This window comes from Diceros bicornis, chromosome 26 (assembly GCF_020826845.1).
Source record: "Diceros bicornis minor isolate mBicDic1 chromosome 26, mDicBic1.mat.cur, whole genome shotgun sequence".
Classification (NCBI taxonomy): Eukaryota; Metazoa; Chordata; class Mammalia; order Perissodactyla; family Rhinocerotidae; genus Diceros; species Diceros bicornis.
In genome coordinates this window covers 5,320,982-5,336,255 of record NC_080765.1, presented here as the reverse complement: position 1 = coordinate 5,336,255, position 15,274 = coordinate 5,320,982, and the positions used below count along the sequence as shown (strand labels likewise).

The window sequence follows — 15,274 nt, the reverse complement described above, 5'->3', positions numbered from 1 at the left end:
CGCGTGGCCGCGGGAACCCTGGGAGGTGTAGTTACCGGCCGCTCTCGGCAGGAGCGTGGCTACCGGGGCCTGAGTGCCTTCCCAAATGATGCGTGTCCCTCTGTCACCACGTGTGTCGTCAGACCCTCTGACCCTCGCCGTGGTCGAGCGCAAGAGCGCCAGCCAAGCAGGGCAGTGGGTTGGGTGCTGGAGGCCGGCGGTTTCCAGCGAGGGCTCGTTCGCTGTAGGGCCTTGGACAAGTCCTGTGACCTCGGCCACAGTCCTCTTGTAGGACTGAGAGGGAGGATGCGGGCTCAGGATGCGTCCTCAATAAAGAGGCGCGGTTGCTGTCTATGACACTGGCCTAGCAGCGTTACCAAAGGCGCTTCAGTCCCTAGAAGCACGGGTGGGCCAAGGGCCAGGACCTGTGGACCCCCACCCCCCATCAGGCCCACAAGTTACTCCCACATGTATTTGGGCCAGCAGCTCAGGTGGCCCTCCCTGTCCCATCCAAGTTCCCCTCATTGCCTCTGGCCACCACAAACACACTTGACATCTACTCAGAAATATCGACATTTATTTCTCAACATTTTTATAATTTTTTACAAATTGAATAAACGGAATGAAGGGGAGCATGTGGGACCCCAGCCCAGGCCTCAGGGCTCCTCTTGAGAGGTGACAGTATGAAAACTTCTCCTCACCCACAACTCCTAGCTGCTGTCCTAACCTCTCCAACCCTACCCAAGAGTGAGGTGGGGGCTTTCTGAGAACATGGGGTTGCCCTCTAGAGGGGACTCCGGGCATCTTGTCTCAGGCCCTGAACTGGGTCAGGTTGGGGGCTAGTGTGGGCCTGGAGGTAGCGCCGCTGTCTCCGCTTCTCCTGCCTGCTAGCCAGCTGCCGCAGTTGTTTCCGAATGGCCCACAGCACCAGGTACACTTCCCGCAGCATCTCAGCCTCCGGCGACTCCAAAGGGGACTTGGTTCTCACTTTGGAGGTAACTGAGGTAGAACTCATAGAAGACTATAAAAGAGACAGAGATGTGCACATGTAAATAGCTTGGTCTAGGGAGAAACCGCGAGTGGAACTACCTGCAGATAAACAGCAAAGGCTTGTCTAATTTCACCTCCTCCATCAGGCCTCAGCTCAGGCACTGCCTCCTCCAGGAAGCCTTCCCAGGCTGTCTGTACTATTATGTTTGCCCCATCACACCACATTTCACACACTATTTGTTCTGTGGACTTGTCTGTTTTTAACACTAAAATGCAAGCTCCTGGAACACAGGGACCACGTCTGACCCACCTTTGAGTCCCCACTAGGGTTTCATGGAGAATGTGTTCAAATGAAGGACAGAATGACATCCCGACCTCTGTCTCCAGCCCAGAGCTCTCTCCTGACCTCCAGGCCTGTATATCCCACTGCCTCCTACTGACATCTTAACTTGTCTTGTCCCAATGCCCGAGACTCGTCACTTTCTCCCCTAAGTCTGCTCCTGCTCCTTCATTCTCCTCCCGGTGAACGGCTCTAGCCTGCTCTGACTTCCATCTCTCCCTCTCCTCTCATTGTTGGCCAATCAACCACCTGGTGCAATTATACCTCTTAAATATCGTTCCCGTCTATCAACTGTTCTACCTGATGGCTCTCCCTCAGTCCAGAACATCCTTCTCTCTCAGCCTGGACTGCAACCCCTCCAATGAATCTTCTTGCCTCTCCTCCTGTTCCCTTCTGAGCCTCCTCCACAGGGCAGCCAGGTGAACTTTTAGAAATTACTATTAATGCAGTAATACTTTGGTCAAGGCCAAAAGAAGTTAATTTGGTAGTGATCTAGACATTTCTCTTTTTTTAATTAAAATTTTGACTTTGAGATAATTGTAGATTCACATGTAGTTGTGAGAAATAATAGGGTTCCTTGTATACTCTTTACCCAGTTTCCCCCAATAGTAAAGTCTTGTAAAACTCTAGTAAAATATCAGTCAAGATAGTGACATCAATTCAATCCACTGATGTTATTGCTCAGTTTTACTTGCAATCACTTGTGTGTGGGGGTGGGATTCTACCCAATTTTATATCATATGTGTAGGTTCATGTATCCAACTACATAGTCAAGATACTGGAGATTTCCATCATCACAGGGATTCTTTATGTTGCCCTTTTAGATCCAACCGTCCTCCCCCTTCCCTCTCACCCTTCCCCTTCCCCCTGCAGCCCCTGGCAACCACTAAACCACTGATAGGGTCTCCATTTCTATAATTTTGTTATTTCAAGAATGGTGTACAATATAAATGGAACCCTACAGTATAGAACCTTTTGGGATCAGTTGTCTTCACTCAGCATAATTCCCTTGAGACCCATCCAAGTTGTTGCCTGTATCAATAGTTTGTTCCTTTTTACAGCTAAGAAGTATTCCATGGTACGGATATACCACAGTTTAACCTATCACCCAGGGTTGGTTTTGGTTATTATGAATAAAGCTGCTATGAACATTGACGTACAGATTTTTGCGTAAACATAAAATTCCACTTATCTGAGATAAATGCCCAAGAGTACTATTACTGAGTCATAGAATAATGGCACGTTTAGTTGTACAAGAAACTAGCAAACTGTTTTTGAGTGCCTGTACCATGTTACATGCCACCCCACCCACCCCCACCCCCCACCGCCTGCCGGCATTGTATGAGTGCAGGTGAGCTTTGGACATCAAAATCTGATTGTGTCACTCCTCCACTCAAATGTCTGCGAGGGCTCCCACTGCTCTTGGCGTCAAATCCAAACTCCACAACTGGCCACCCAGCCTGCCTCGTACGAGCTGGCGCCCGGCTCCAGTATGGCTCTACTCCGACCCATACAACTTGGGCCAGCCCTCCACACACCTGTTATTCTGTCTTCATGGCATCCTCTTCCCACTCTCTCCACCTCCCCCTACCGCCCTCTCCCCCCACCCCACCCCCCACCCAAGCCAGGCTAAATCCTTCAGGTCTCAGCTTGACCCTCTCTTCTGTTAGGAAGGCCTTCCTTGACTGCCTGTGTCTGGATGAAGTGCCTCTCCCTGGGGCTCCCTCCTGTACCTCCCCTGTCACGGCCCTGTGATACTGAGCCAACAATGCCTATGATTTTGTCTGTAGACCCCCCAGTCTGGGTAAATCTTGTTCACTGTGTATCCTCGGTGCCTGCCTCAGGGCCTGGCCCTTGGTGGAGGCACAGGAAATAAATACTGAACACGCGAATGGAGGGAGGAATGGGTCCTGCGGGATGGGGGAGAGTGGGAGGCTGTGAGGACAAGGGGGACATGGTGCTGACCTTCCAGCTGCACATTTGCCAGCCGGACTGCAGAGCCGAGACCATGAGCGTGGAGACAGACTTGACGGCCGTCTGGGGCAGCTGCAGCAGGGATCGGCCCCCACGGCCCCCCTTCACCTCAGCCCCATCTGTCATCTTAGCCAACACGCAGGGATCGGCCACCTTGGGGCACTCATGTGTCTTGAAGACCTCCGCCTCTTTGGAGGGTTCAACCAACTTGAAAGTCTCAACCACCTTGGAAGTCTTCTCCACCTTCAACACATTTTTCTTGGAGTCAGGGTGTTCCAAGATGGTTGTCTTAGCTCTGTGTTTCCAGAAGAAAACCTAAGAACCAAGACGGGGAGAGGAGAGACAGATGAGAGGGGCGGAGTGGAGACAACAGTCAGTAGATGGGAAGGCACAGAGGGGATGGGACAGTGAGTGTCCCGGCCTCCTCCCCAGCTGTCCTATCCCTCACCTCCTCCCTCCCTGTCCTGTTTGGCCACAGGAGGCCAGGAGGGGAGGGACACCAGGTGAGGGGGGATTTCCATGACCTAGAGGTCATTGACCAGCACCTCCCACCCAGTGTGTCATGAGGAAGGGGCAGTCTCTGACGCTTACCCAGCAAGTAATCTTTCGCCAAATCCATCGGAAGAACCTCATGACCACAGTCATTTCTCTGGATACTCAAGCCCCAAAATAGGGGGCAGAACCAGGATTTGATACGGTAAGGGGTGGAGCGGGGGGACAGGCTGCAGGCCAGTGGCCGCCACCTAAGGGGTCTCTCGGGAGCTTCAAGCGCAGCAGTGAAGAAAGAAATAGAGAATCCAGGGGGAAAGCCCCCCGTGACCACTCATCCTAGGGCTTTCCTCCCCTCCCTGGGACAGGGAGAGGAGTCAAAGTGGATGAGAACCTAGAGGGAGGGAGAGTTCTAGGCCATTGTGAGAGCCTGCCTGGCCCCAACCCCAACCCCCGAAGCCCTTGCAGGACCCCCAGAGCCAATCCCTGCACACTTGGGTGTCCTTCCCCCAGATCCAGGGAAGGGAAACTAGCATTTATCGAGCGCCTGGTACTCACTGGGCATTTCTCATGTATGATGTCACATATTCCTCACAGCTGCCCTTCAGGTAGGTATTATGGCAGTGCCATTTTGCCCACGAGGAAGCTGAGATTCAGAAAAACCAAAGAACCTGCCCAAAGTCATAAATCTAGGGAGCGATAGGGTGGGGAGTCCAACCCGGGTCAGTCTCCAGGGTCTGGCTCTCCACAGGTCCCCTTTAGTCTGGGGCCAGGGTCTTCCTGAGGCGGAGGCTGCTGCTTTCCCCTTCCCCGCTAGATGGGGTCCTTCTCCCTACCTGCCTCTTCCGCCTGCGACGGGAGCCCAGCCGAGGCTGTGAGGGAGGGGCCTGCTCACCCACAGGGCCCCGTCTTCAGCCAGCTGGGGGTGGAAGCCACGGAGGCCGGCCAGGCCTGGCGAGGGCACCGTGTGCCTGGGGAGCCTGGCCCACACCCAGCACTGAGACAAGGGGCCCATTCAGGGCCCCCTGCCCCGCCCCCAAGCAGCCACCCGGATCCAACCCGCAGAGGGGACACGCTGGGAAGCTGGGGGTGGATCCTGCACAATCACCAAAGGCCTTATTGTTTCCCTGTCCCCCCCGCCAGCACGTGGGCCGACAGCCCCCTCCCTCCACTCCCTCTGCCTTGCCTCGCCTGCCCCTTCCCAGGACCCAGGCCACTGGCTCTCTTCTCCTGCATCTCTTTCAGCCACTCCATCTGGGCCACATTAGATGTCTCCAGTCTGAACAAGATCTCCCGGGGAGCCCACAGCCTCCGTCTTTCTCCCACAAGTGGAAATGGCCAGTGCAGGCCCACCCTTGTCTAGACACAAGCAATGAGATGCCAACCTCCAGATTCAAGTTTCTTCGGATTTTTTAATTATAATTATTTTAATAACAACCTGAATCCCAGAACTTCCAGATACTGTCCACACTCCCTCGCCTGGAGTAGGAGAGGGGGCACTTCGAGGGAACAGAGTGGGGCTGGGGTGTCTGCCAGGGAGCCTCCAACTCGCCCAAGCCATCTGCTGCTGGGGGTCCCAGAACACTGACACCCAAGGAGGAAGGAGGGGGCTCCATCCAACATCCTGTCCCGAGGCCCTCCATCAAGGCCAGGGGATGCCCCAGCCCAGTCCCTGGGCACTATGGGGAGATAGAGGAAGGGTAGGGGGCCAGGCCAATTCTGAGCCTTCAACTCCCATCCTGGGAATCGGGGAGCATTAAAGCTGCATAGGAAGGGGGCAGCGGCTGGCACAAGGCCTGGCAGCTGTGGCAGCCCCCAAAGGCACATTGTGAGGGAAGGGAGGCTCAGACGGAGGGCCCATTGGGTGCCGGGGGCCCAAGCCGTGGGAGTCCCGAGGAGGGCAGCTGGGCCAGCTGCTCGGGGCTGGCCAGGGCACGCAGCAGTCCATTCTCCTGCTCCAGTGCGGCATTCCGCTCGGCCAGGTCCCGGATCTGCTCCTTCAGCACCTCCACCTCCTCTCGGACCGCAAACATGAGGTGGGACTTCACCAAGTCCTGGCGGCCCGGGGACAGGCAAAGTGTCAGGGGTCCCAGGCCACCCCAACCTTATCCCCTGTCCAGGGCCTTGAGGGGCTGGGTGTGAGAGATCCCCCTGCTCCCAGATGATGAGGGACCATTGGGGAAGCAAAGCAGGGAAAGGGCGGGAGGTGGGAGCAAGGATCCCGGAGAGAAGCAAGGTCAGGGCTCAAAGACAGAGATGGGGGCCAGGAGCCAGGCTAGGGACCAAGGGAAGTCAAGGGTTCAGGTGGAGAGAGGAGGCGGTGGAGCACCCAAAGGAACCCAGCTGGGAGCGGGGTCGAGGAGATGGGAGGGGCTCAGTATTCCCCAAAAATGAAGACAGCAGGGGTGAAGCAGCGGGCCAGCTATAGGGGACAGGGGTCTGGACACCAGCACATGAGCTGGGACCTCCTGGGACCCAGGATGGCTTCTCTTACCATGGCTTGTTCGATCTTGTTGTCAATGCCAACCAGGCTTCCGGAGCCACTGGAGAGACACAGGGAGACGAGAGGTGAGGAAGAGGAGCAGGTGCCAAGCCAGTGTCTGGACAGCCCAGCCGGCTCCTTCCAGGTACTCCTCAGAGCAGGCTCTGGCCTCCTCCACAAGCCCCATCCACGGCAGCCTCCCGCCCACACCCTGCCTGTACCTGTGACAGTAGAGAATGAGGGAGAGAAGGGTTTTGTCCATCCCCCGGCGGGGTGAGGGCCGCTGCCCAGGCCCCCCCAGACCCCGGTGGGGTGGAGGTCCAGATGCCCCTCGGATGGGGGATGCTCCCCTAGGGGAGCAAGGAGAGGAGACACAGCCCCTTTTCCAGGGAGGGCCTGGAGCCATCCCCACTACTCGGGTCTCATATGATGACACCAGGGACTTGACAGAGACCCCTGGCTGGGCCATCCCCAAGGGGAAAGGGTCTTAAGGTCCCCCCAAAGGGAGAGGGCTGTATCAGAAGGACTGCCTGGGGGGCTCAGAGCCCCCCGGGCAGAGCGGGGTCTGGCTGGTGCCAGGCAGGCAGAGAGGAGACAGTGCCTAGGGGGTGCTGGCCTGAAAGATATACACCGCCCCCCAGGGCAAAGCCTGGCTGCTATTGGTTCCTCAGGGACACAGGGACCCCCTCCCGCCGGCTCCACGGTGGGCGGGAATTCCCAGACACGGTCAGTGCCAGTGTCCCCTTCTCACCCTGGCACCAATCCCAGAGCGGAGAGGAGGGGGCCAGCTGAGGGAAGTCAGCTGGTGGGTTGGGTCAGGGGAGGGGCTGTGGGGCCAGAGGCCTGGGTGGGGAGGGGTGTGAAGGGTGAGGGAGAGCCTGGCCCTGAGAGGCCTCTCCACACCTCTGACCCCATCCTGCCTCCTCTGGACTAACACAGGCCTCCCTCAAGGCCTCAGTTCCTCTCAGCTAGGAGCTCAGAGAGGGAGTGGAGGTGACGAGGTGATGTGCTTGTGGTCTTCCTTGGATGGTCAGCACCCCCCAAAACACAAAGCCCACATCATGGGTAACCCCTGGGGCCTTGCCAGAGGATCCCCCACCTCGCATGGTGAGAGCGAGGAGGAATGGGAAAGGTTACCATGGCAATGGAAACAGAGCCCAGAGCCCTGAAAAACAAGTATAGCCTATGAACCTGGGACCTGGCTCTGGGGTTCAGGGTCTTGGAGGGAGTGAAGGCTTGAGGAGAGGTGGGAAGGTGAGGCTGGAGGTGGGACACTGGGAATAGGAGCAGGGGCTTCCAAGACCCGTGGGAGCAGATGACAGAGAGGGGAGAGCAGGCCTGGCTGCAGTTTTTTAAGTGGCCACCAGAGGTCGACTCAGGCCTGGCTCAACCGTCCCCAGGGCCAGGCTCCAGGTCCCAGAACCTGGCTCTCCTTCAAGCATGTCTCTTGGTGGCGCAGGGCCTGCACAGGCCTTTGTACCCTGCCCTGTCCTCCAAGGCTCCCTCTCCCCACCACTCAGGCCCTAGGCTCCCGCCACTCATCTACCCCATGGGTCACGACCCAGTCCTGTGCAGTTTATGCCTCAACTGCCTCAGCCCCGGGGCCAGCCCTCCACCCATTACCTGCTGTGCTGTCGGATCACCAGTTCTGACCTCCAGCCCCCCTGCTTCACCCCTCTCAGAGTAGTGGCCCCAACATGCTGCATCTGCACCCTTGTGCTCCCTTGTCAAGCCCTCTCTCCTGCTTGTCAGTTCCAACTTGCCTCCCTGTGGGGGGAATTAGCACTCAATTCAAGGTGACCCTTGGATGAGGCCCTGCAGCCAGAAAGGGAGCACGAGGGAGCTAGGAATTTTCCACTTCCCGTCCAAGCTCTGGGTGCAGAAGGCGCCGACAGGTGGAGTAACCAAGGGGATGACCAGGCCTGAGAGAGCAGGACAGGGTGGGGAAGGGGAAGGATACCTGGGACTCTTGGGGTTGCGGGGAGAGGAAAAGTTTAAGAGCTCTCGGAGGGTGGGCCAGCCAGCTGGAAAGTCAAAGCAGTTTTCAAGCTATTTCAATCTGGGACACCTGGGTGGAGACTGGGCCACCACACACCCGCCCCCCATACACACACCCCAGTACACAGAGACACACAAAGACCAAAGACGGGCAGATTCACAGGAATAGGAACACTGGCCTGGCTTGGCGGACACTCCAAGTAAAGATGGTAAAGATGCCAAGTAAGTTGTTCCGTTCTTGCCAGAAATAAAGGAATAATACAACAATAAACATTTGTTGGCTGACAGATGATTATCTCCTGTTTGTTTAGCGCTGGAGAGTTTTTGACAGCACTTTCCACTGTCACATTCTAACATTAACACTTCAAAAGACCAGAACTCTGGCAACCCAAGCCTTCCCTTTGAGAATCTCTGAGTGAGGGGTGGGGGGCACTGTGCTAGAATTCCTGGGTCAGAAGCAGGAAGCTTGGGGTTGGCTGGGAGGGATCAGCCCTCACCACAAGCCCAAAAGGTGACTTGGTGTGAATTAGAATAAAATGCCCCCTTCTTCAAGACACTTATTGCCATCTTCCAGAAAACTGGCATGACTTCAAGGGGCGACAGTGACTTCAAATGTGAGTGGCGCCCCCTGGAGTTGTGCAGTGCACGATATGCACAACTGGGGACTGGCCCTGCAGGACTCTGGGTCCTGGGGCAAGGACAGCTGTAGAGGCTGGTCTTCCTTTTTTGAAGGTCAAATGAAACAGCCTCAAAATGAGGATCAGATGAAGAAGCAGGCCATCTAGGAGAGGTGGGGAGGTTCTGATCCAGCGGACAAGGACCAGCACTGCCCCCCTGCTGTGTTTTGAGGAGCCCCCAGGGGCTGGGCCTGAGGCCAACAAAGTGGCATCCGGCTGCCCTGTCTACACTCCCTCCCGGATCTGTGGTGCCTTTGGGGCGGGGCCAGGCCAGGGAAGAGGGGAGGATGGCTCCTTGCCCAGATTGGGAGAGCTGTCCCTGCCTCTCTCCTGGAGAGAAAGGGCATCCTAGAGATGGCTGCCTCCTCCTCTTCTCTTGGGACACAGGCATCCCAGGAGGAGAGTGGAGAGAACGTGGCTTTGGAGTCAGACCCAGGTTCCGACCGCAGTCTTGCCACTTACTAGCTGGATGACCTTTAGGCAAGTTTCTAAAACCTTCCTCCTCTGAGTCTCAGTTTTTTCATCTGGAAAGTGGGGATCATGGGGCTGCTTTTAGGATTATGTGAGATAAGAGGCAGCACCTGACCCAAAGGAGGCACTGGATAAATAAATGTACTTTTTCTTTCCCAAGGTCCTGGAATTCATTCCGTATAACGCCTGAATCCCCAAAGCTGGCCATGCCCCCACCATCCACCTATCCACTCGTCTATCTATCCATCCACCCATTCAGCCAGCCACTTATTTAAGTACCTCGCAAATGCCAGACCCTGTTGGGGGCACGAAGGTTCTTGCAACCCAGGAGCATGTGAAGACTTTAAATTCACCAGGCACCCTCTGTCCTTCCATCCCCAGATTCTAGGGTGGTCAGGCATCCTCAACTCCCCATCTGGGATCCAGGCACCTGACACTCCAGCCCACTTTCCCTCTCAAAAAGGAGGTCTCGCGCCACTGGGACCCTGTCCTCTTGCCAGCTCTGGGAACACCAGAGAGGTGAGGTGGGGGCTACACACCCATTCCAGGGGGCCAAGGGGGTGACCCAACCCAAACTTGCTGGCCCAGCAGGGTGGGGCACAAGGGGCTGGGCTGGGCCTGAGCCCCAGAGGCTTGGAGCAGAGCTAGGTAAAGTGGAGGCTGGGAGCCGGACTGGTCAGACTGGGGTGTCTGAGCGGGTGGGACAGAGGGAGGGAGGGAGTGGACAAAGCCAAAAGAATAGAGTTGAGGAGGCTTCTGGAGGCAGAACTCTCTAAGGCAGAGAAAGGAGGAGGCTGGACTCTGAAATCAACAGGGGTGGGGGAGGGACGGGGAGCCCTAGTGCCAGGGAACCTCCCAAGTGGGAGGGGGAGAGGGTAGGAAGCACTGAGAATAGCAGCGATGGGGCAGGTGGCTCTCGCGGCCCTGTGGACCTCAGACTTCACACATTCCTGAGGGCTGGGAGCCCAGAAGCGGCCCTTCCCAGCCCCGCTGTGCCCCTCATTCCCCACGTGCCCCCACCACGCCCCCCACCCTCCATCCCACGGCTCCCGGCCACCCCTTCTCTTTACCCTCTAGCTCCCTGGTCTCCCCAAGACCTCAGGCCCTTTTCTTTGGTGGGACTCAGTCCGATTCTGGGGAGCGGTGCCTTGTGAGGGGAGGCAGAAAAGAGCGACCCCCTCTGGAACAGGTCCCCCCAGCACCCACTCACTCAGGGCTAAGCCCCGCCCCTTATTTCCTTCCAAACAGGAAGTCCCTCCCCTAGGGCCTCAAACAGGAAGTCCCACTCCTCCCTCCAAAATAAAAGTGGCGACTCCCCAGCCCTTGTGGGTTCGTATCAGTCCACCGCCAGAAGGGAGCAGCCTGGCTATCGGACTGGAGATTTCGTTCCTCCCTTTTCAGCGTGCTGACTTTCCTATGTTGAAACCTGGCCCTCGAAACAGGAAGTTCTGCCCACCGTGCACCAAACTCAACGGGACCTTCTTCCCTGAAGGGCCCACCCCAGCATCTCCTGCACCCCACATCCATCCTCTCCACGGCTTTGGCCTGGCCGCGGGGGCGCTCAGCCCCAGCGGTGTATCTGGTGCAGAGAACAGAACCTCAGGGACATGCTATCTTGGTAATAGAGGTCTTAGGATCCTCAAGTAAGTCCACAGGGACTGTAAGGATGTTACTGCTAAAGCAAGTACCATTCCCCTCGTTAGGGAGAGGGAGATGGGAACAGGGAGGAGACTGACTCCCTATTCTCGTCCCCAGCACATTTGCCAGTAAATTCTTAGAGTTGGCCAGATGATCGCTAAATCTGCAAAAGCTCTGGAATTTGACAACAATGACTCCCTTCAAACTCTAAAAAAGTCTATGATTTGACAATCCTAAGCCAGGGAGTCCCACCCAGCTCTTTCCACAGAGAAGGAGTGGGTCCCAAATCAGCTTTGCCCAGTGGTTATGCCCAGGCCAGTTTTCTCTGTTTAAGAGGTCCTCTCCCAGCTCACCTTGGAGGAAGGACACCTACCAGGCAGTTGCATGCAGCTATCCCAGGTGCTGGGGGCACGGGGGAGCCGGAGCCCACCTACCTATCATCGTCGCTGTCCAGGTGGCCACTGATGGCCAACATGGAGCGGGCCAAGCTGAGGCTCTGGGCTGCCGCTGCTCCAAAGGGGTCTGAAGACTTGTGAACCAGACTGGCATCAGGAAAGAAGTAGAGGGCTGGGGAGCTGGGGCGAGAGTCGAGTGGGGGCACCTGGAGGCAGAGAGGTAGGAACCATCACGGCGAGCAAGAAAAAGAAACCAGCCACCTTACAACTTGCCTGGTAGTCTTCCTCCCTCCTCCTCTCTCCCCACACACCCTCTCTCTCTTCCGAGGACCCAGGAGTCCTGCCCCCCCAGCGGCCCCTCTCTCCTCCAGCTCTGGGGAAGGCACTGGGCAGGTACTAGAGGCAAGGAAAACAGTGGCTCACGGGGTATCAGAGAGGGGCTCTGGTCTGCACTCCAGCATCTTCTGCCAGCTGAACCAGGACCCCTAATCAGAGGCTAGTCAGAGAGTGTCTGCCTTCTGTCACTTGGCTTCTTAAAGCAAGTCAAATGTCACTTCCTCAGAGAGGCATTTCCCCATCATTCTAGTAGTGGATTCCCCCGAACTGTTCTATTTTTTTATAGCACCTAATATTATAGGAAATTAAAGTATTTTTGTCTCTCCGCTGCTAGAAGGTAAGCTCCAGAGGGCAGAGCTTAGTTTATTCAATAGCTATTTGTAGAATGAATGAATCCTCAGAAACTGGTCCTCCACGCCCCCCACCCCCCCACCTCCCATTCTAGCCTCTCCTCTCAAACTTCTCGGTCTCAGGTGAAGTTCTGCTCCTGCGCTTGCTCCCTCCTTGGGGGTGGGGGGGAGTGGTTGCAGAGATGGGGGGAGGCGGAGCCTGGGTGTGGACCCACACAGTCCAACAGGCGCTGGGGGTGGCTGCAAAAGGGCGGGGGCCACAGGAACAAGACGCCTCTGTGAGGCCCCAGGAGGCCCCAGCTTCTCGGAAAAGCCAAGAACTGAGTCCAGGGTGGTTAGAGGGACAGAGCAGAGGAAGGGGGCCCAGGTGGCATGGGGGAGTGTGGAAGGGAGACGGACTTCTGGGCAGGGAAGCAGCAGCACAGATGCAGGCACACAGGAAGGGATCAGGATGCAGGGGAAGCAAAGGGGCTGGGGGCACTGAAGGGAGAGGGGCAGGGTCAGCGGGCCCAAGGGAAGCTCAGGCAGGGGTTAAGGACAGACAGAGGCTGGGGCGAAGGGGGCCTGCTTTGGAAGAGTGTGGGGACAGGGACCAGTAAAGGAAACAGCGTCTTCTCCCCTGGGGTAGGAACTGAATGAAAGAGCTCAAAAAAAAACTCAAGAAAAGTAGGGGTGAGGGGAGCACGAGAGATGTGAGCTTGCGGCCAGAAGGGGTGGGGGGGAGCCAGTCCTGACCGGTCCTGACAGGGCCCAGACACCCAGTCTCAGGCTATTTTTATACTGTGGTCTGTGCCCAAGGCCAGGAAGGGGAAAAGCTCTCATCCTCACACTCCCTGACTTTCCTCCTGCAGCTCAAGGTGTTATTTTCTCCTTCAGGACAGACACATCCAACCCCCACATTCCTCGCTGCCCACCCCCCACCCCAGGGACCCAGGCATCCTGCCCCCCAGCCCAGACTTGTTCCTCTTTTGGAGACAGGAAGCAGAGAGAGCAAAGGATTTAACTCTTTCTCAGCTGCTTCCCACCTCTCCCACTCCATGGTGGCCACCCCTAGTTATCGATCCTGGAGAGGCCCAGATGCAGGGAACTGAGACAGACAACCGGGGGTGGAAAGGACATACCAGCAAGGCCCCCATCCTTGTAACGGGCCCCCCACCCAATTCCTCAGGTCCTCGGAAAAATTTGGCTTAAGACAAAGCTGAAGACGGGGCTGGGATGGGTGTGTAGTGGGAAAAAGAAGACCCCCACCTTTGGAATGGGGCTACAAAGGACAGACTTAGAACAGAATGCCTACTTGTTAACCTGCCCTGCCAACCTTGGCAGCTCCTCTCCCAGAGGCCCAACCACCCAGCCCTGCCTGGGGCCTCCACCCTCAACGCCTGAAGCCAGAAGGGGTGAGACCAAGACAGAAGGTGAAGGCCAGCATGGGGAGGCCACATCCCTGTGATGGAGAGATGGGACTACGCTATATGGAGATGGCGACTTGGGCCAAAGGCAACAAATGACAGGCCAAAAAGAAAGAAAGAAGGTGCAGAATGTGGGGAAGAGGGAGCCTGAGAGAGAAAACAAAGGCAGTGAGAGGAGGAAGAATGGACTTCCAAGTGAGATGGCAGGAAAAAAAATGAGAGGCTATCTGATCTGACAGACAGGTGCTGATGAAGTGAGGAGAAAGTGGTATGGAGGTGGAGGCAAGGAGGCCCAGGCTGGAGGTTAGGCCAAGGCTGAGACGCACCACCCCTCAGGTGTCTCCCCGACTCTGGAACCCAGCTCTTACCTGCCCCATCTCCTCTGGAGGAACCAACTCCGTCCTCAGCCGCAGGGCTCCATCCTTCGTTCGGGACAGTGGAGGGGTCACGGCTGCTGAGCCCCCAGCCTCCACTTCCACCCTCAGGGAGGGCAGGGGCGTGGCGGCACTGGGCGGCCCCATGCTATCCCCAGTCCCAGGCTCTGGGGGGTGCTGCTGCGGTGGGGAGGCTGACATGGGGGGTGTCTCCCCCTTGGCCTTGCCAGGCACCGCCAGCTGGCCCAGCCCCCCAGTGAAGGAACGGGCCTGAGGTCCAGGGGAGGTGGGAGGCGGGCGGAGCCAGGAGGTGGGGCCCTGAGACAGGCTTGGCTGTGGGGTAGGGGCGCCCAGGCCCAAGCTGGCCAGCTCCAACCTGGAATCCAAAGATCTGCCCCCGGTACCCCCCGAGGCCCCTCGAATTCCCTCCAGGAGCCTGCCAAAACTAGGGGGCTCCAGGTCTCTCTCGTAAACATCCACACACGTCCAACGGCCTCGGCGATAAGGCTCTCCCAGGCCGTGGGGCAGCTTCACCACCCGGAAACGGGAGGCTGGGGCCCCAGGCGGCGGGGAGCCATTCCGGGGGGTGCCCTTGCCCCCCGGCTCAGGGTTGGGCTCCCCATTGGGCAGGCGGGGCGAGGGCCCGGTGGGGGCCGGCGGGGTAGGGGGATCTGGATCCCCTGGGCTCCCTGGGCCGTCGTAGTCCGTGGTGACGCTGGTGATTTGGAAACTACTCTTCTTCTTGCCCCCACTCATGGTCCTTGGGGCTCAGGACTAGGCCAAGGTGGGCAGGGGGGCAGTGGTGGATCTTCGAAGGGGCTCAGGCGCCCCTGGAACAGGGGGGCCACATGGCGGGTACATCAGGGCCCCTGGGGCCGTCTGGGTCCGACATGGCAGGAGGGCCTTGCGGGGAACTGGGGGTGCCTGGTTGGTGAAGGGAGAACAGGGTAGGGGTGGTGGCAGGAGCGGGGGTGGGGGGGGCCCGGCAGGGGCAGGTTTTTCCTGCTGCTGTCGCTGCCGAACTCCAGAGCTGAGTTTGCAAACTGGAAAAAGAGAGAGAGTGTGTATGTGTGAGAAAGCAGTGGGCAGGCCACCTCCGGGGCTTCCTCTCTGGGGAGCAGGATGGGGGAGGAAGGGGAAACCGCCAGAGACCCAGAGACAAAGAGACAGCCAGAGACGACAGAGACCAGGGCAGACGGGACGGATCCGAGCGCGCGCACAGAGCAGGAAGAGGCAGCCCAGACCCAAAGTTGGGCATTTCTCGCCTGGGATTCAAACTCACGGGACCGAGTCGTCCCAAGGGCAAGGGCTCCAGGGCCTGGGGGAACGGGGGTGAAGCAGCTCCTCGGCCTGGCCCGGCCACCGGGAGGCCTCT

General features: G+C 57.7%; 2 protein-coding genes across 2 annotated transcripts; both read right to left on the bottom strand.

Moving 5' to 3' along the window:
* Positions 1-521: 521 nt before the first annotated feature.
* SPACDR (sperm acrosome developmental regulator) lies at positions 522-5,074 on the bottom strand. Its single transcript, XM_058569151.1, has 3 exons — positions 3,875-5,074; positions 3,275-3,598; positions 522-1,000 (listed from the first exon to the last, which is right to left on the bottom strand). Exons 1-3 carry the CDS (start codon positions 3,926-3,928, stop codon positions 764-766), a joined length of 615 nt encoding a protein of 204 aa, XP_058425134.1. The 5' UTR covers positions 3,929-5,074; the 3' UTR covers positions 522-763.
* Positions 5,075-5,164: 90 nt separating this feature from the next.
* TSC22D4 (TSC22 domain family member 4) lies at positions 5,165-14,853 on the bottom strand. Its single transcript, XM_058569150.1, has 4 exons — positions 13,894-14,853; positions 11,473-11,639; positions 6,267-6,315; positions 5,165-5,826 (listed from the first exon to the last, which is right to left on the bottom strand). Exons 1-4 carry the CDS (start codon positions 14,653-14,655, stop codon positions 5,617-5,619), a joined length of 1,188 nt encoding a protein of 395 aa, XP_058425133.1. The 5' UTR covers positions 14,656-14,853; the 3' UTR covers positions 5,165-5,616.
* Between the last annotated feature and the right edge of the window lie 421 nt (positions 14,854-15,274).

Bases quoted from the DNA above. Each gene is read 5' to 3' on its own strand.
- SPACDR (XM_058569151.1), bottom strand. From the start codon at position 3,928: ATGACTGTGGTCATGAGGTTCTTCCGATGGATTTGGCGAAAGATTACT. The intron at 3,599-3,874 runs GTAAGCGTCAGA...CTTGGTTCTTAG, and splicing joins GGCGAAAGATTACTTGCTGG to GTTTTCTTCTGGAAACACAG. The intron at 1,001-3,274 runs GTCAGCACCATG...TCTCTTTTATAG, and splicing joins GGCAAATGTGCAGCTGGAAG to TCTTCTATGAGTTCTACCTC.
- TSC22D4 (XM_058569150.1), bottom strand. From the start codon at position 14,655: ATGAGTGGGGGCAAGAAGAAGAGTAGTTTCCAAATCACCAGCGTCACC. The intron at 6,316-11,472 runs GTAGGTGGGCTC...GTGTCTCTCCAG, and splicing joins CTGGACAGCGACGATGATAG to TGGCTCCGGAAGCCTGGTTG. The intron at 5,827-6,266 runs GTAAGAGAAGCC...CCGGGCCGCCAG, and splicing joins ACAAGATCGAACAAGCCATG to GACTTGGTGAAGTCCCACCT.